Source organism: Mobula birostris, chromosome 17 (assembly GCF_030028105.1).
Source record: "Mobula birostris isolate sMobBir1 chromosome 17, sMobBir1.hap1, whole genome shotgun sequence".
In the NCBI taxonomy this organism is placed as follows: Eukaryota; Metazoa; Chordata; class Chondrichthyes; order Myliobatiformes; family Myliobatidae; genus Mobula; species Mobula birostris.
Window position 1 is genome coordinate 71,599,198 of NC_092386.1, and position 19,813 is coordinate 71,619,010.

At 43.4% G+C, this 19,813-nt stretch overlaps 1 protein-coding gene across 3 annotated transcripts in view; it reads right to left on the bottom strand.

Annotated features, from left to right (window-relative positions):
* Positions 1–19,813, bottom strand: part of LOC140211434 (signal-transducing adaptor protein 1-like) — a 300,629-nt gene that overhangs the window by 52,227 nt on the left and 228,589 nt on the right. Inside the window, exons 10-12 of one of the 3 annotated variants that reach the window (XM_072281143.1) lie at positions 6,496–6,528; positions 6,331–6,390; positions 1,387–1,875 (exon numbers count right to left, since the gene is read on the bottom strand). In XM_072281143.1, coding sequence (XP_072137244.1) covers positions 1,805–1,875; positions 6,331–6,390; positions 6,496–6,528 — 164 coding nt within the window. In that variant the 3' untranslated portion in view covers positions 1,387–1,804. Of the gene's footprint in view, positions 1–1,386; positions 1,876–6,330; positions 6,391–6,495; positions 6,529–19,813 lie in introns of those variants that run through there. The other 2 variants (XM_072281141.1, XM_072281142.1) reach the window with 2 other exon arrangements.

Genomic DNA, 19,813 nt, shown 5'->3' on the forward strand with positions numbered 1-19,813 from the left:
CTACACGATGTCCATATTCCTCTATCTTCTTATATTCATGTACCTATCTAAACATCTCTTAAATGTGTTTGCCTCTACCACTGTGCCAGACAGTGCATTCCAGGCATCCACTGCTCCTTAAGTTAAAAACTTTTCCCTCACATCCCCTTTGAATCTACCCCCTCTCACCTTCAATGAATGCCCTCTAGTATTATACATTCCTACCCTGGGAAAAAGATAATCTATCGATGCCTCTCATAATCTTATAAATCTCCATCAGGTCTCCCCTCAGCCTCTGCCCTGGTTGGAAAATGTCTTGTAAGCTTTTATTGATATCGTTTTACACACATTCCCTTTGTTCCCTCTGCTCCGTTCTCCAATTTGCATGTTTGCTTTCTCAAATTTCCAGTCCTGTCGAAGAGGCCTTAACCTGAAGCATTAATTTTTTTTTCTCTCTGCAACACATTTAGTCAACCAGTTGAGTAGTGGCATTTGTACCGGACTTTTGAGGCGAGTGGTCCTGGGTTCAAATCTGACTGTCTCTTTGCATACTTTCCATCTGTGCTGGGTTTGAGCATCAAGCTAGCAATTCAGCCTCATAAAAACAGAAAAAAAGTGCTAAAGAAATGGCAAGGTTGTGGCCCAAAGCACCACAAGGCGCAGAGAAGAACAACAATCTCTCAGCACCTGCCAGGTATCTCCAGCATTTTCAGTTATTATTACCATTATTATTATTATTATAGTTATTACCAGCATATGTAGATTTTTCATTTCACAGGCCTTGTCAAGAAGTCCCTTAATGTGATTCTGTAAAGATATTAACCAAGGGATGTCTTAGTACTAGAGTGGAGATTTGCAAAGATGTGATCAGCATGTGAAAGAAAAGCAACATTGGCGATGTTTCGTTTGAGAACAGAATTAGCTGATGGCGCCATGGTAACATGCCTGTTAGCACGACACTGTTACAGCCCAGGCACAACGTTCAGATTTCAGTTCTGGCACTGTATGGAAGGAGTTTGTATATTCTCCACATGACCACATGACTTTCCTTCAGTTGCCCTGGTTTCATCCCACAGTCCAAAGGTGTAGTAGGTTAATTAGTGATTGTAAATTGTCCTGTGATTAGGCTAGGGTTAAATAGATGGGTTGCTGGACGGTGCAGATTGTCAGGTCAGAAGAGCCTCCTCGGCCCCGTCTCTCTAAATAAAATACAAACAAACAAATAAGTAAATAAATAATGGGTATATGAATTTATCGAAGATTCGGCATTATTTGTTTTTAAAGTACAGGAATGTAGAGAAGAACGAAGTGATTGTTACTCCGGATCCGATGCTGCATAAAAAATATTAGATTATGAAGACACACAGTCCTCTTTTATTGTCATTTAGTAATGCATGCATTAAGAAATGATACAATATTTCCTCCAGTGTGATATCACAAAACACAGGACAGACCAAGACTGAAAAGACTAACAAAACCACATAATTATAACATATAGTTACAACAGTGCAACAATACCATAACTTAATGAAGTCCATGAGCACAGTAAAAAGTTCAAAGTCTCTCAAATGTCCCACATCTCACGCAGACGGGAGAAGAAAGAAAAACTCTCCCTGCCATGCCGACCTCAATCCGACTCTGAGTCATCCAAAAACGTCGAGCCTCCGAATCAGCTCTCTGACACCGAGTACTGAGCACCATCTCTGTCCAAACGATTTGACCTCAATCTCGGTCGCCAACGGCAGGCAAAGCCAGGGATTTTGAGGCCTTCCTTCCCTCCGGAAGATTCCCGCCCGCGCAGTAACGACAGCAGTGAACGAGCGTTTCAGAAATTTCTCCAGATGTTCCTCGGTGCTTTCACATCCGTCTCCATCAAATCAGAATTGTCCACGGCCCCTATTTAATGGATACGATATCATTTTTCACTGGAGGGCTGTGCACGCGTGGCACGCTGCTCTCTCTCCTCCCGCCAATAAGCATAAATGAGCATAAACAATTAAGAGGCTGAATTAGAGTAAATAGGAAATACTTCTTATTCAGTCAAGACCAGTTACCAGGGACATAGAAAACATAGAAAATAGGTGCAGGAGTAGGCCATTCGGCCCTTCGAGCCTGCACCGCCATTTATTATGATCATGGCTGATCATCCAACTCAGAACCCTGCACCAGCCTTCCCTCCATACCCCCTGATCCCCGTAGCCACAAGGGCCATATCTAACTCCCTCTTAAATATAGCCAATGAACTGGCCTCAACTGTTTCCTGTGGCAGAGAGTTCCACAGATTCACCACTCTCTGTGTGAAGAAGTTTTTCCTAATCTCAGCCCTAAAAGGCTTCCCCTTTATCCTCAAACTGTGGCCCCTCGTTCTGGACTTCCCCAACATCGGGAACAATCTTCCTGCATCTAGCCTGTCCAATCCCTTTAGGATTTTATACCTTTCAATCAGATCCCCCCTCAAGCTTCTAAATTCCAACGAGTACAATCCTAGTTCATCCAGTCTTTCTTCATATGAAAGTCCTGCCATCCCAGGAATCAATCTGGTGAAACTTATTTGTACTCCCTCTATGGCAAGGATGTCTTTCCTCAGATTAGGGGACCAAAACTGCACACAATACTCCAGGTGTGGTCTCACCAAGGCCTTGTACAATTGCAGTAGTACCTCCCTGCTCTCGTACTCGAATCCTCTCGCTATAAGTGCCAGCATACCATTCGCCTTTTTCACCGCCTGCCGTACCTGCATGCCCACTTTCAATGACTGGTGTATAATGACACCCAGGTCTTGTTGCACTTCCCCTTTTCCTAATCAGCCACTATTCAGATAATAATCTGTTTTCCTATTTTTGCCACCAAAGTGGATAACTTCACATTTATCCACATTAAATTGCATCTGCCATGAATTTTCCCACTCACCCAACCTATCCAAGTCACCCTGCATCCTCTTAGCATCCTCCTCACAGCTAACACTGCCGCCCAGCTTCGTGTCATCCACAAACTTGGAGATGCTGCATTTAATTCCCTCATCCAAGTCATTAATATATATTGTAAACAACTGGGGTCCCAGCACTGAGCCTTGCGGTACCCCGCTAGTCACTGCCTGCCACTCTGAAAAGGTCCCGTTTATTCCCACTCTTTGCTTCCTGTCTGCTAACCAATTCTCCATCCACATCAATACCTTACCCCCAATACCATGTGCTTTAAGTTTGCACACTAATCTCCTGTGTGGGACCTTGTCAAAAGCCTTTTGAAAATCCAAATATACCACATCCACTGGTTCTCCCCTATACACTCTACTAGTTACATCCTCAAAAAATTCTATGAGATTCGTCAGACATGATTTTCCTTTCACAAAGCCATGCTGACTTTGTCCGATGATTTCACCGCTTTCCAAATGTGCTGTTATCACATCTTTGATAACTGACTCCAGCAGTTTCCCCACCACCGACGTTAGGCTAACCGGTCTATAATTCCCCAGTTTCCCTCTCCCTCCTTTTTTAAAAAGTGAGGTTACATTAGCCACCCTCCAATCCTCAGGAACTAGTCCAGAATCTAACGAGTTTTGAAAAATTATCACTAATCATCCACTATTTCTTGGGCTACTTCCTTAAGCACTCTGGGATGCAGACCAAGTGGCCCTGGGGATTTATCTGCCTTTAATCCCTTCAATTTACCTAACACCACTTCCCTACTAACATGTATTTTGCTCAGTTCCTCCATCTCACTGGACCCTCTGTCGCCTACTATTTCTGGAAGATTATTTATGTCCTCCTTAGTGAAGACAGAACCAAAGTAATTATTCAATTGGTCTTCCATGTCCTTGCTCCCCATAATCAATTCAACTGTTTCTGTCTGTAGAGGACCTACATTTGTCTTTACCAGTCTTTTCCTTTTTACATATCTATAAAAGCTTTTACAGTCAGTTTTTATGTTCCCTGCCAATTTTCTCTCATAATCTTTTTTCCCCTTCCTAATTAAGCCCTTTGTCCTCCTCTGCTGAACTCTGAATTTCTCCCAGTCCTCAGGTGAGCCACTTTTTCTGGCTAATTTGTTTGCTTTTTCTTTGGAATTGATACTATCCTAATTTCTCTTGTCAGCCACGGGTGCACTACCTTCCTTGATTTATTCTTTTGCCAAACTGGGATGAACAATTGTTGTAGTTCATCCATGCAATCTTTAAATGCTTGCCATTGCATATCCACCGTCAATCCTTTAAGTGTCATTTGCCAGTCTATCTTAGCTAATTCACGTCTCATACCTTCAAAGTTACCCCTCTTTAAGTTCAGAACCTTTGTTTCTGAATTAACTATGTCACTCTCCATCTTAATGAAGAATTCCACCATATTATGGTCACTCTTACCCAAGGGGCCTCTCACGACAAGATTGCTAATTAATCCTTCCTCATTGCTCAAAACCCAGTCTAGAATAGCCTGCTCTCTAGTTGGTTCCTCGACATGTTGGTTCAAAAAACCATCCCGCATACATTCCAAGAAATCCTCTTCCTCAGCACCTTTACCAATTTGGTTCACGCAATCTACATGTAGATTGAAGTCACCCATTATAACTGCTGTTCCTTTATTGCACACATTTCTAATTTCCTGTTTAATACCATCTCCGACCTCACTACTACTGTTAGGTGGCCTGTACACAACTCCCACCAGCATTTTCTGCCCCTTAGTGTTATGCAGCTCTACCCATATCGATTCCACATCTTCCCGGCTTATGTCCTTCCTTTCGATTGTGTTAATCTCATCTTTAACCAGCAACGCCACCCCACCTCCTTTTCTTTCATGTCTATCCCTCCTGAATATTGAATATCCCTGAACGTTGAGCTCCCATCCTTGGTCACCCTGGAGCCATGTCTCTGTGATCCCAACTATATCATAATCATTAATAACAATCTGCACTTTCAATTCATCCACCTTGTTACGAATGCTCCTTGCATTGACACACAAAGCCTTCAGGCACTCTTTTACAACTCTCTTAGCCCTTATACAATTATGTTGAAAAGTGGCCCTTTTTGATGCTTGCCTTGGATTTGTTGGTCTGTCACTTTTACTTTTCTCCCTACTACTTTTTGCTTCTACCCTCACTTTACACCCCTCTGTCTCTCTGCACTGGTTCCCATCCCCCTGTTGTGAACTAACCTCATCTCGCCTAGCCTCTTTAATTTGATTCCCACCCCCCAACCATTCAACCATTCCGAATGGCCTACTCCTGCACCTATTTTCTATGTTTCTATGTTTCTAGTTTAAAGTCACCTCAGTAGCCCTCGCTAATCTCCCTGCCAGGATATTGGTCCCCCTAGGATTCAAGTGTAACCCGTCCTTTTTGTACAGGTCATGCCTGCGCCAAAAGAGGTTCCAATGATCCAAAAACTTGAATCCCTGCCCCCTGCTCCAATCCCTCAGCCACGCATTTATCCTCCACCTCATCGCATTCCTACTCTCACTGTCGCGTGGCACAGGCAGTAATCCCGAGATTACTACCTTTGCGGTCCTTTTTCTCAACTCCCTTCCTAGCTCCCTATATTCTCCTTTCAGGACCTCTTCCCTTTTCCTACCTATGTCATTGGTACCTATATGTACCACGCCCTCTAGCTCCTCACCCTCCCACTTCAGGATATCTTGAACATGATCAGAAATATCCCGGACCCTGGCAGCAGGGAAGCAAACTACCATCCGGGTCTCTGGACTGCGTCCACAGAATCGCCTATCTGACCCCCTTACTATCGAGTCCCCTATCACAACTGCCCTCCTCTTCCTTTCCCTACCCTTCTGAGCTACAGGGCCGGACTCTGTGCCGGAGGCACGGCCACTGTCGCTTCTCCCGGGAAAGCTGTCCCCCCCCAACAGTACTCAAACTGGAGTACCTATTGTCAAGGGGCACAGCCACCGGGGTACATATAAGAAAAGTAACTGGTGGAAGGATTAAAAGGAGTTGATAAAAAGTCTTTGCGCACAATAAATGGTGGGGTCTAAATTTCAATGCCCAAAACATTGGTAGAGGCAGATACCCTCATTACATTGAAAACAATACTTGAATGGCCTTATGATACTGCATGAGATCATCTGGACAGAGAACTGCAAAATGCATTCAGTCTCAACTCATTTTTTTTCAGTTGCCATGGCTACAGTTGGCCATTTCTGCTTCACATTATTTTGGTGGAATTTTATTAGTTGAAAGAAGGAATGTTAAGTCCAATGGGAGATCAAGGATCTAATAGAACAGAGAGAAAATGCTGCGAAATCACCGTCCCAAAGTTCTGAATTTAAATAAATGGCCCATTTTCATACTGTGACATGTCAATAAATTTATTCAACAGCACAAGAAAAGAAAGTGGAGGATGAAGATTACCTGTGGTACGATGCTGTAGGCACCATGGTTTTGGAGCAGTGTAACTGGGTGGCTTGTCATCTATATTAAGACAAACAAAATATTAAAAGCCATTTAAAATTTGTAATCGTTATATGAAAGTTTTTTATTACGAATTTAAGTACAAAAGTAATTCTCTCCACTTACCTGCTAGGTTCAAGTGGTTCAGTTTTTCAAGAACTGAAACAGATACAAACACTATAGTAAGTGACTTGCATTAGGGGAACAGCTTAAAGGAGGAAAGATTTTCCTCACACATAGGTTCCTGCAATGCACTATCAGGGAGGTGATAGAAACAGAAACTACAATGTTTCGAAAGCATTTAGATGAACAGACAGGAAGCTGAGAGACAGCACATACGGGCAGGGCTCGTGTACAGGTTGAATGGTGTTATGGTTGGATGAAAGGCCTAGCTGTGCCGTTTTATTTTCGATGTCCTACACTCTATCAGAACTCTATAATATTAAGAAACATTGAATAGCTATCTCATAGCACACAAAACTCATGTTTCACTCATATTTAACACTGGGAAACTGTATTACATGGGTTATAAATACCAAACAGAAACTTTGCCGCATGAATGCTCAAGTAGTACATCAAACTACACACCAAATGCTGTGACTGTGTAGGTCATGGAACATGTAGGTACCAATGACATGGGTAGGATGAGTGATGAGGTTCTACAGAGGGAGTTCAGGGAGTTAGGTGCTAAGTTGAAGGGCAGGACCTCCAGGGCTGTGATCTCAGGATTGCTAACCCTGCAACATGCTAGTGAGGTCAGAACTAGGAAGTTATACAGTTTAGTATGTGGCTAGGGAGTTGGTATGGGAGGAAGGGCATGATTTTTGGATCATTAGTCTCTCTCTCTCAGGGAAGGTGGGACCAGTACAGAAGAGATGATTTGCACCTGCACTGGAGGGGGACTGACGTCCTACTGACGTCCAAAGGTTGTTAATTCTGTACGGTGGGGGTTTAAACTAGAGCTGCAGGGGGATGGAAACCACAGTGCCAGAGCAGTTAGTGGAGAGGTTGGTAAGACCTCAGACAAAGTTAGGAATCTAAAGGTTGAGTATGGTCAGACAAAATCAAAAAGGGTGAATACAGGACTGAAGGTGTTGCATCTGAATGCGTGCAGTATACGGAATGAGGTAGATGAACTTGCAGCACAGTTGTAGATTGGCAGGTATGACGTTGTAGGCATCACTAAATCATGGCTGAAAGATTATAGCTGAGAGCTTAATGTCCAAGGATACACAATGTATCGAAAGGACAGGCAGGAAGGCAGAAGGAGTGGCCTTGCTCTGTTGGTAAAAAATGAAATCAAATTGTTAGCAAGAGGTGACATAGGGTAGGAAGGTGTTGAATCATTGTGGATAGAGCTAAGGAACTACAAGGGTAAAAAGACCCTGATTGGAGTTGTATACAGACCCCCAAACAGTAGTAAGGATGTGGCCTACAAATTACAATGGGAGATAGAAAATGCATGTCAAAAGCATTACAATAGTCATGGGGATTTCAATATGCAGGTAGGTTGGAAAAATCAGGTTGGTGCTGCATTCCAGGAGGGGGAATTTCTAGAGTGTCTATGAGACGGCTCGTGGTTGAGCCCACTAAGGGATCAGCTATTCTGCATTGGTTGTTGTGCAATGAATTGGAATTGATTAGAAAGCTGAAGGTAAAAGAACCCTTAGGGGAAAGTGACCATAATATCATCGGACTCACCCTGAAATTTGAGAAGGAGAACCTAAAGTCATATAGAAACATAGAAACATAGAAAATAGGTGCAGGAGTAGGCCATTCGGCCCTTCGAGCCTGCACCCCCATTTATTATGATCATGGCTGATCATCCAACTGAGAACCCCACCCCAGCCTTCCCTCCATACCCCCTGACCCCTGTAGCCACAAGGGCCATATCTAACTCCCTCTAAATATAGCCAATGAACTGGCCTCAACTGTTTCCTGTGGCAGAGAATTCCACAGATTCACCACTCTCTGTGTGAAGAAGTTTTTCCTAATCTCGGTCCTAAAACGCTTCCCCTCTATCCTCAAACTGTGGCCCCTCATTCTGGACTTCCCCAACATCGGGAACAATCTTCCTGCATCTAGCCTGTCCAATCCCTTTAGGATCTTATACGTTTCAATCAGATCCCCCCTCAATCTTCTAAATTCCAACGAGTACAAGCCCAGTTCATCCAGTCTTTCTTCATATGAAAGTCCTGCCATCCCAGGAATCAATCTGGTGAATCTTCTTTGTACTCCCTCTATGGCAAGGATGTCTTTCCTCAGATTAGGGGACCAAAACTGCACACAATACTCCAGGTGTGGTCTCACCAAGGCCTTGTACAACTGCAGTAGTACCTCCCTGCTCCTGTACTCGAATCCTCTCGCTATAAATGCCAGCATACCATTCGCCTTTTTCACCACCTGCTGTACCTGCATGCCCACTTTCAATGACTGGTGTATAATGACACCCAGGTCTCGTTGCACCTCCCCTTTTCCTAATCGGCCACCATTCAGATAATAATCTGTTTTCCTATTTTTGCCACCAAAGTGGATAACTTCACATTTATCCACATTAAATTGCATCTGCCATGAATTTGCCCACTCACCCAACCTATCCAAGTCACCCTGCATCCTCTTAGCATCCTCTTCACAGCTAACACTGCCACCCAGCTTCGTGTCATCTGCAAACTTGGAGATGCTGCATTTAATTCCCTCATCCAAGTCATTTCTCTGGCTAATATGTGTCAGTATTACAGTGGAGTAAAGGGAATTACAGAGACATGAGAGAGAATTTGGCCAGAATTGATTGGAAAAGAACACTGGCATGGATGATGGCAGAGCAGCAATGGCTGGAATTTCTAGAAGAAACTCGGAAGGCACAAGATATATATATTCCAAGATGGAGGAAGTATTCTGAAGGAAAGGTGACACAATCATGGTTAACAAGAGAAGTCAAAGCCAATATAAAAGCCAAAGAGAGGGCGTAAAATAGAGCAAAGATTAGTGTGAAGTTAGAGGATGGGGAAGCTTTTAAAAACCAACAGAAGGCAACTTCATTAAGAAGGTAAAAGATGGAATATGAAAGTAAGCTAACCAATAATATTAAAGAGGATACGAAAGAGGATACAAAAAGTTTCTTCAGATACATAAAGTGTAAAAGAGAGATGAGAGTGGATATTGGACTGCTAGAAAATGATGCTGGAGAGATAGTAATGGGAACAACGAAATAACGGATAAACTAAATAACTATTTTGCATCAGTTTTCACTGTGGAAGACACTAGCAGTATGGTGGATAATTTCCAGGGATCAGGGGGCATGAAGTGTGTGAAGTTACCATAACGGCTTGGGAAACTGAAAGATCTGAAGGTAGGTAAGTCACCTGAATCAGATAGCGTACACCCCAGAGTTTTCAAAGAGGTGGCTGAAAAGATCATGGATGCATTAGTAATGATCTTTCAAGAATCACTAGATTCTGAATTAGTTCCAGAAGACTGGAAATTTGCAAATGTCACTCCACTCTTCAAGAAGGGAGAGAGGCAGAAGAAAGGAAACTATAGGCCAGTTATTTTGACCTCAGTGGTTGGGAAGATGTTGGAATTGATTATTAAGAATGAGATCTCACAGTTCTTGGAGGAACATGATAAAATAGGCCATAGTCTGCATGGTTTCCTCAAGGGGAAACCTTGCCTGAAAAATCTGTTAGGATTCTTTGAAGAAGTAACAAGTAGGATAGACAAAGAATTGGTTGATGTTGTGTACTGGCAAGATCTTTGTATATTTTCTCTTTTAATCTTATTGACACCTTTCCTGTAGGTAGGTGACCGAAACTGCACACACTACTCTAGATTAGTCTTCACTGTCTTATACAACTTCAACGTAACATACCAACTTCTGTACTCAATACTTTGATTTATGAAGGCCAATGTGCCAAAAGCTTTATTTACAACCCTATCCACCTGTGATGCCACTTTCAAGTAGTCATGGACTTGAATTCGCAGATCCCTCTGCTCTACCACATTCTTCAATGCTTATCATGTAAGTTCTACCCTGGTTAGCCCTCCCAAAGTGCAACACCTCACGTGCGTGCATTAAGTGCTATCTGCCCATTTCAGCCCAATTTCCCAGCTGGTCAAGATTCCGCTTCGAGCTTTGATAGTCTTCTTCACTTTCCTCTAACCCCAGTCTTGGTGCCACCTGTAAGCTTGCTGATCCAGTTTACCACATTATCATCCGATCAAATAAACTCTTTTCAGGCTTCTGGCTGGGTACAGGTGTCAATCTTAACCATCAGTTTAAAGAGTTCATTCATCATATACGCCGGCACAGTGTTAAATCAGGAGTTCCCACCCTAGGTTCCAAGGACTCCTCGCTCAATGGTAGGACCCTCGCACTAGAGTCTTTTTAATTATCCGGATTGTTAATATAGATGAGAAACAATGGACCCAACATGGATCCCTGAGGCACACAACTAGTCACAGATCTCCAGTTAGAGAGGCAACAATCTACTACAAGGAAGAATTTTTTTAGCCAGAGTAGTGAATCTGTGGAATGTTCTGCCTTAGACTGCAGTGGAGGCCAAGTCCATGGATATTTTTAAGGTGAAAGATGATAGTTTCCTGATTGGTCAGGGCATCAAAGAATATGACAAGAAGGCAGGTTGGGTGGATTCAGAATCAGCCAAGATCGAATGGTGGAGCAGACTCAATGGGCTGAATGGCCTAATTCTGCTTCTGTACCTTACGGTCTCTCCATTCAGAAAATAGACAACCTTTTCATTTCTTCCACCAAAGTGCATGACCATACAGTTCCTGATATTGTATTCCATCTGCCGTGTCTTTGCCCATTCTCCTAACCTGTCTAAGTCCTTCTGTAGCCTCTCTACTTCCTCAAAACTACCTGCCCCTCCGCCTATGTTCATATCATTTGCAAACTTGGCAACAAAGCCATCAATTCCATCATTCAAATCATTGACAAATAACGTAAAGAGAATCGGTCCAACACAGACCCCTGTGGAACACCACTAGTCACCGACAGCCAGCCAGAAAAAGACCTCTTATTCCCACTCTTTGCCTCCAGCCAATCAGCCACTGCTTTATCTGCTAGAAACTTTCCTGTAATACCATGGGCTTATAGCTAGTTAAGCAGCCTCATGTGTGGCACTTTGTCAAAGGCCTTATGGAAATCCAAGAAAACAACATCAACTGATTCTCCTTTGTCCATCCTGCTTGTTGTTTCTTCAAAGAATTCCAATAGATTTGACAGGCAAGGTTTTCCCTTGAGGAAACCATGCTGACTACAACCTATTTTATCATGTGCCTCCAAGTACCCTGAGACCTCGTCCTTAATAATCAACTCCAACATCTTCCCAACCACTGAAGTCATACTAACTGACTTATAGTTTCCTTTCTTCTGCCTTTTTCCCTTCTTGAAGAGTGGAATGATAATTGCATGGTCATATCTTTCTTATTCCTCAGATCCACCTCAGTAAATGAGCTCAACTGCCTGTCCTGTCCGAGCACTGCCATGACATTTTCCCTGGTTAGTAATGCAAATCCTCTTCCCCTTAACCCCTCCCACTCAATCACGTTTGATGAATGGAAACCTGGACAACTAAGCTGCCAGTCTTGCTGCTCCTGCAACCAGGTCTTACGAATAGCTACAGTGCCATAATTCCATGTTTGATCCATGCCCTCAGCTCATCTGCCTTTCCTACAATACTCCTTGCTTTGTAATTTACATATAACACAGGATCTTCGTCCCACCATGCTCCACCTTTAAATCCTGACTTTGTACTTAGGATGAACAATACCTTTTGCCACAATCTTTCCACTATTTGCTCTGGCACCTCAGTTCCATTCAACCGTAACTGCTGTAGCAACCCTTCCCACAAGGATATTAGTCCCCTTCCACTTGAGGTGTAAACTCTCCTGCCTGTCTGGGTCCACCTTACTGTATAACCATATAACAATTACAGCATGGAAACAAGCCGTCTCAGCCCTTCAAGTCCGTGCCGAACTCTTACCTCGTCCCACTGACCTGCACTCAGCCTGTAACCCTCCATTCCTTTCCTGTCCATATATCTATCCAATTTAACTTTAAACGACAACATCGAACCTGCCTCAACCACTTCTGCTGGAAGCTCGTTCCACACAGCTACCTCTCTGAGTAAAGAAGTTCCCCCTCATGTTACCCCTACACTGTTGCCCTTTAACTCTAAAATCATATCCTCTTGGTTGAATCTACCCCATTCTGAATGAGAAAAGTCTATCCACGTCAACTCTATCAATCCCCCTCATAATTTTAAACACCTCTATCAAGCCCCCCTCAACCTTCTAAGCTCCAAAGAATAAAGACCTAACTTGTTCAACCTTTCTCTGTAACTTAGGAGATGAAACCCAGGCAACATTTTAGTAAACCTCCTCTGTACTCTCTCAATTTTATTGACATCTTTCCTATAATTCACTGACCAGAACTGTACACAATACTCCAAATTTGGCTTTACCAATGCCTTATACAATTTCAACATTACATCCCAACTCCTATTCTCAATGCTCTGATTAATAAAGGCCAGCATACCAAAAGCTTTCTTCACCACCCTATCCACATGAGATTCCACCTTCAGGGAACTATGCACCATTATTCCTAGATCCCTCTGTTCTACAGCATTCTTCAATGCCCTACCATTTACCATGTATGTCCTATTTTGATTAGTCCTACCAAAATGTAGCACCTCACATTTTTCAGCATTAAACTCCATCTGCTGTCTTTCAGCCCACTCCTCTAACAGACCTGAATCTCTCTGCAAGCTTTGAAAACCTACTTCATCATCCACAACGCCACCTATCTTCGTATCACCTGCATACTTACTAATCCAATTTACTACCCCATCATCCAGATCATTAATATATATGACAAACAACATTGGACCCAGTACAGATCCCTGAGGCACACTGCTACACACCCTCCTCCAATCTGACACACAGTTATCCACCACTACTCTCTGGCATCTCCCATCCAGCCACTGCTGAATCCATTTTACTACTTCGATATTAATGCCTAACAATTGCACTTCCTAACTAACCTTCCATGTGGAACCTTGTCAAAGGCCTTACTGAAGTCCATATAGACAACATCCACCGCTTTACCCTCGTCAACTTTCTTAGTAACCTCATCAAAAAATTCAATAAGATTTGTCAAACATGATCTTCCACGCACAAATCCATGTTGACTGTTCCTAATCAGACCCTGTCTATCCAGATAATTATATATACCATCTCTAAGAATACTTTCCATCAATTTACCCACCACTGACGTCAAACTCACAGGCCGATAATTGCTAGGTTTACTCTTAGAACCCTTTTTAAACAATGGAACCACATGAGCAATACGCCAATCCTCCAGCACCATCCCCGTTTCTAATGACATTTGAAATATTTCTGTCAGAGCCCCTGCTATTTCCACACTAACTTCCCTCAAGGTCCTACAGAATATCTTGTCCGGACCCGGAGACTTATCCACTTTTATATTCCTTAAAAGTGCCAGTGCTTACTCTTCTTTAATCGTCATACTTTCCATAACTACCCTTCTTGTTTCCTCTACCTTACACAATTCAATATCCTTCTCCTTAGTGAATACTGAAGAAAAGAAATTGTTCAAAATTTCCCCCATCTCTTTTGGCTCCACACATAGGTGTCCACTCTGATTCTCCAAGGGACCAATTTTATCCCTCACTATCCTTTTGCCACTAACATAACTGTAGAAATGCTTTGGATTTATTTTCACCTTACTTCTTTTAGCTTTTCTAATTTCTTTCTTAAGAATCTTTTTACATTCTTTATATTCCTCGAGCACCTCATTAACTCCAAGCTGCCTATATTTATTGAAGATCCCTCTCTTTTTCCGAACCAAATTTCCAATATCCCTTGAAAACCATGGCTCTCTCAAACTTTTAACCTTTCCTTTCAACCTAACAGGAACATAAAGATCCTGTACCCTCAAAATTTCACCTTTAAATGACCTCCATTTCTCTATTACATCCTTCTCATAAAACAAATTGTCCCAATCCACTCCTTCTAAATCAGGGGTCCCCAAACTTTTTTGCACTGCAGACCGGTTTAATATTGACAATACTCTTGTGGACCGGCCGACCGGGAAGTGGGTGGGTAGGGTTGCTAACGGACAAGAGTAACAGTCAAATATGTTGTATTTACCCACAGAAAGACTACAATGACCATGTCGCCTTGCGTGGGCACCAGTGCGCATGAGTGACTTCCTCATGCGCGTACCTGCCGATTTTTTTCTGCAAATTGTTTTGGCAATTCTGTTCGGGAGGGTGCTAAACACGACTGGAATATAGGTGATAAGTGGCTTATACACTCAATTTTGTTTCTAAAAGTGCTTATCTAACGAATTTAATATTAAACACACAGTGCGTATTTTCCTCACATGAATATAGTGATAAGTCAATTATCAGGGGAGGACAGGGGAGCTTGAAGTAAGTATTGAACGAACTTCCAGTAGAAGTGGTAGAGGCAGGTTCGATATTATCATTTAAAGAAAAATTGGATAGGTATATGGACAGGAAAGGAATGGAGGGTTATGGGCTGAGTGCAAGATGGCAGGACTAGATGAGAGTAGCGGTTGGCACGGACTAGAAGGGTAGAGATGGCCTGTTTCCATGCTGTAATTGTTATATAGTTATATAAGTCACTTATAAGTCAATAGCATCATAACATTTTAAGTAATGTTTGGATATTAAGCACACAGCACATATTTTCTCCGTATGAACATATAAAATCATTGCAACACACCAATATCGCTGAATCAGTGGGAGCCCTGGGCTTGTTTCCCTCCAACAAGACGGTCCCATCGAGGGGTGATGGGAGACAGCGATACTTGAAGGGGGTTCCTTATGTCCAGTCTATTCCGCAATTTAGTTTTCGTTGCATTCATTGCAGAGATATGCTGGAAATTGAAGCAACGTTTTCAGTGCTTTCATGGCTATCTCAGGATATTTAGCCTTGACTTTGATCCGGAATGCCAGCAGAGATCTTATATCAAACATACTTTTCAGCCCACCGTCATTTGCAAGCTCGAGGAGTTGATCTTCTTCCTGCACTGACATGGATGATGTACGGGTAATGACCTTGCTTGTGTTCAAGCTCAACAGTGGGCGTGACAGGGAATGAGGAAAGGTGCAGCTAGCTCATATCGTCAAATCATATCATTTCCTCATGGCCCGGTAGCACATGCTTTGCGGCCCGGTACCGGTCTGTGGCCCGGTGGTTGGGGACCGCTGTTCTAAATCCTTTCACATCTCCTCAAAGTTAGCCTTTCTCCAATCAAAAATCTCAGTCCTAGGTCCAGTCCTATCCTTCTCCATAATTACACTGAATCTAATGGTATTGTGATCACTGGACCCGAAGTGCTCCCCAACACATACCTCCGTCACCTGCCCTAACTCATTCCGTAACAGGAGATCCAAGACTGCCCCTTCTCTAGTTGGTACCACTATGTATTGCTCCAAAAAACTATCTTGCACACATTTGACAAAATCCAAACCATCCAGCCCTTTTACAGAATGGGTTTCCCAGTCTATGTGTGGAAAATTAAAATCTCCCACAATCACAACCTTGTGCTTACTACAAATATCTGCAATCCCCTTACAAATTTGCTCCTCCAGTTCTCTACCCCATTAGGTGGTCTCTAATACACCCCTATAAGCATCACTACACCTTTCCTATTCCTCAACTCCACCCAAATAGCCTCCCTAGGCGAGTCCACTAATCTATCCTGCCAGAACAACGCTGTTATATTTTCTCTGAGAAGCAATGCAACACCTCCCCCTCTTGCCCCTCCTATTCTATCACACCTGAAGCAACGAAATCCTGGAATATTTAGTTGCCAATCACACCCCTCCTGCAACCACATTTCACTGATAGCTACAACATCATATTTCCAGGTATCAATCCATGCTCTAAGCTCATCCACCTTTCTTACAATGTTCCTAGTAATAAAATAGATGCATTTAAGAAACTCTCCACCTCCCACTCTCTGTTTATCCTTAATGGAGCAAACAACTTTGTTATCTTTTTCTTCCTTTTCCCCTACATCTTTGGTCTGATTGCTCCTGATCTCTGTCCCCTGCCTATCCTCCCTCACACATCGCCTACCTGCCTTCTCCATTTGTGAACCAACCTCCCATCTCCTAGTCTCCTTAAATCGATTCCCCACCTCCAACCATTCTAGTTTAAAGTCACCTCAGTAGCCCTTGCAAATCTCCCCGCCAGGATATTGGTCCCCCTAGGATTCAAGTGTAACCCGTCCTTTTTGTACAGGTCATACCTGCGCCAATAAAGGTCCCAATGATCCAAAAACTTGAATCCCTGCCCCCTGCTCCAATCCCTCAGCCACACATTTAATCCCAAGATTACAACCTTTGTGGTCCTTTTTCTCAACTCCTTTCCTAACTCCCTATATTCTTCTTTCAGGACCTCTCCCCTTTTCCAACTTATGTCATTGGTACCTATATGTACCATGACCTCTGGCTCCTCTCCCTCCCGCTTCAGGATCTCTTGGACGCGATCAGAAACATCCTGGACCCTGGCACCAGGGAGGCAAACTACATCCGGGTCTCCGGACTGCGCCCACAGAATCGTCTATCTGACCCCCTAACTATTGAGTCCCCTATCTCTACTGCCCTCCTCTTCCTTTCTCTACCCTTCTTAGCTACAGGGCCAGACTCTGTGCCAGAGGCACGGCCAGTGTTGCTTCCCCCAGGTAAACTGTCCCCCCCCCAACAGTACTCAAACAGGAGTACTTATTGTCAAGGGGCACAGCCACAGCCACAGGGGTACTCTCTATTACCTGATTCTTCCTATTCCCCCTCCTAACCGTGACCCACTTGTCTGCCTCCCGTGGCCCCAGTGTGACCACCTGCCTGTAACTCCTCTCTATCAACTCCTCACTCTCCCTGACCAGACGAAGGTCATCGAGCTGCAGCTCCAGTTCCCTAACGCGGTCCCTTAGGAGCTGCATCTTGATGTACCTGGTGCAGATGTGGACATCCGGTAGGCTTGGAGACTCCACGACCTCCCACATCCAGCACCGAGAACAACAAGCTGCCCTCACACTCATACTTGCCCCTCTCCTCAAATAACAACAAAAAATGAATACCAAACCTTCCTCACCTCACCCGTTTCTGCCTAAGCCCATTGAGCTAAAGCCCTTAACCTTCACTCTGCTCCCAGCTCACTCCGCAGCCCACAAACTACGCTGCCTGGAAGGGAGCCCAATGATCTAAAATCTGAAGCCCTCTCTCCTGCACCATCTCCTTAGCCACATGTTAAACTGTATGATCTTCCTATTTCTGGTTTTGCTAGCACCTGGCAATCATGAGACCACAACACTGTCCTTTAACTTCTAACAGTCCTAACAGTCCTCGAGATTTAGAGGAACAAATTTGTTAAGAGATCACAGACTGTTGCAAGAAACATAAGTTTGTTATAGTAGGTGATTTTAAAGTCCCACAGATTGACTTGGAATCACACACTGTAAAATAGCAGTCCCCAGCCACTGGGCCTCGGACCGGTACCGGTACACAAAGAATGTGCTACTGGGCCATGAGGAAACAATATGATTTGATGATATGAGCCAGCTGCACCTTTCCTCATTCCCTGTCACGCCCACTGTTGAACTTGAACACACGCAAGGTCATTACCTGCGCGTCATCCATGTCAGCGCAGGAAGAAGATCAACTCCTCGAGCTTGCAAATGACGACGGGCTGAAAAGTATGTTTGACATAACATCTCTGCGGGCATTCCAGATCAAAGTCAAGGCTAAATATCCTGAGATAGCCATGAAAGCACTGAAAACATTGCTTCAATTTCCAACATATCTCTGCAATGAATGCAACGAAAACTAAACTGCGGAATAGACTGGACATAAGGAACCCCCTTCGAGTATCGCTGTCTCCCATCACCCCTCGATGGCACCGTCTTGTTGGAGGGAAACAAGCCCAGGGCTCCCACTGATTCAGCAATATTGGTGTGTTGCAATGATTTTATATGTTCATACGAGGAAAGTATGTGCTGTGTGTTTAATATCCAAACGTTACTTAAAATGTTATGATGCTATTGACTTATAAGTGACTTATATAACCATATAACAATTACAGCACAGAAACAGGCCATTTCTACCCTTCTAGTCCGTACCGAACGCTTCTCTCTCCTAGTCCTGTCGTCTTGCACTCAGCCCATAACCCTCCATTCCTTTCCTGTCCATATACCTATCCAATTTTTCTTTAAATGATAATACCGAACCTGCCTCTACCACTTCTACTGGAAGTTTGTTCAACACTTACTTCAAGCTCCCCTGTCCTCCCCTGGTAATTGACTTATCGCTATATTCATGCGAGGAAAATATGCGCTGTGTGTTTAATATTAAATTTGTTAGATAAACCCTTTAGAAATGAAACTGGGTGTATTAGCCACTTATCACCTATATTCCGGTCGTGATTAGCACCCCACCTCCTGAACAGAATCGCCAAAACGATTTGCAGAAAAAAAATCGGCAGGTACACACATGCACAGGTCACACATGCATCATGGTCATTGTAGTCTTTCTCTGGGTAAACCCAACGTATTTGACTGCTACTCTTGTCTGTTAGCAGCCCTACCCACCCCCCACCCCCCCCACCCCGACCTTGGTCGGCCGGTCCACAAGAGTATTGTCAATATTAAACCAGTCTGCAGTGCAAAAAAGGTTGGGGACCCCTGTTGTAAAAGGACTAGATGGGATAGAGTTTGTTAAATATGTTCAGGAAAGTTTCCTTCATCAGTACATAAGAAGTCCCAACAAGATAGCGTGTAGTGCTTGATTTGCTATTAAGGAATGAGACAGGGCAGGTGACAGAAGTTTATGTAGGGGGACACTTTGCATCCTGTGACCACAATGCCATTCGTTTCAAATTAGATATTCAAAGAGATAGTTCTGGTCCACAGGTTGAGTTTCTAAATTGGAAAAAGGTCAATTATGATGTTATCAGAAATTATCCAGCAAGTGTAGATTGGGTCAGGCTGCTTTCTGACAAAGGTATACTTGGAAAGTGGGAGGCCTTCAGAAACAAAGTTTTGAGAGTACAAAGCTTGTATGTGGCTGTCAGAATAAAAGGTATAGATAACAATTGTAGGGAACCTTAGTTTTCAAGAGATATTGAGGTCCTGGATGAGAGAAAAAAGGAGGTGCATAGCAGGTATAAGCAAGTAGGAACAAATGAAGTGCTTATGGAATACAAGAGATGCAAGTGAACACTGAAGAAAGAAAGCAAGAAGGCATGAAGTTGCCCTAGCAAACAAGGTAAAGAAGAACCCTAAGGGATTCTACAGATACATTAAGAGTAAAAGGATTGCTAGGGTCAAAATTGGTCCTCTGGAAGATCATAATGACAATCCATGTGTGGA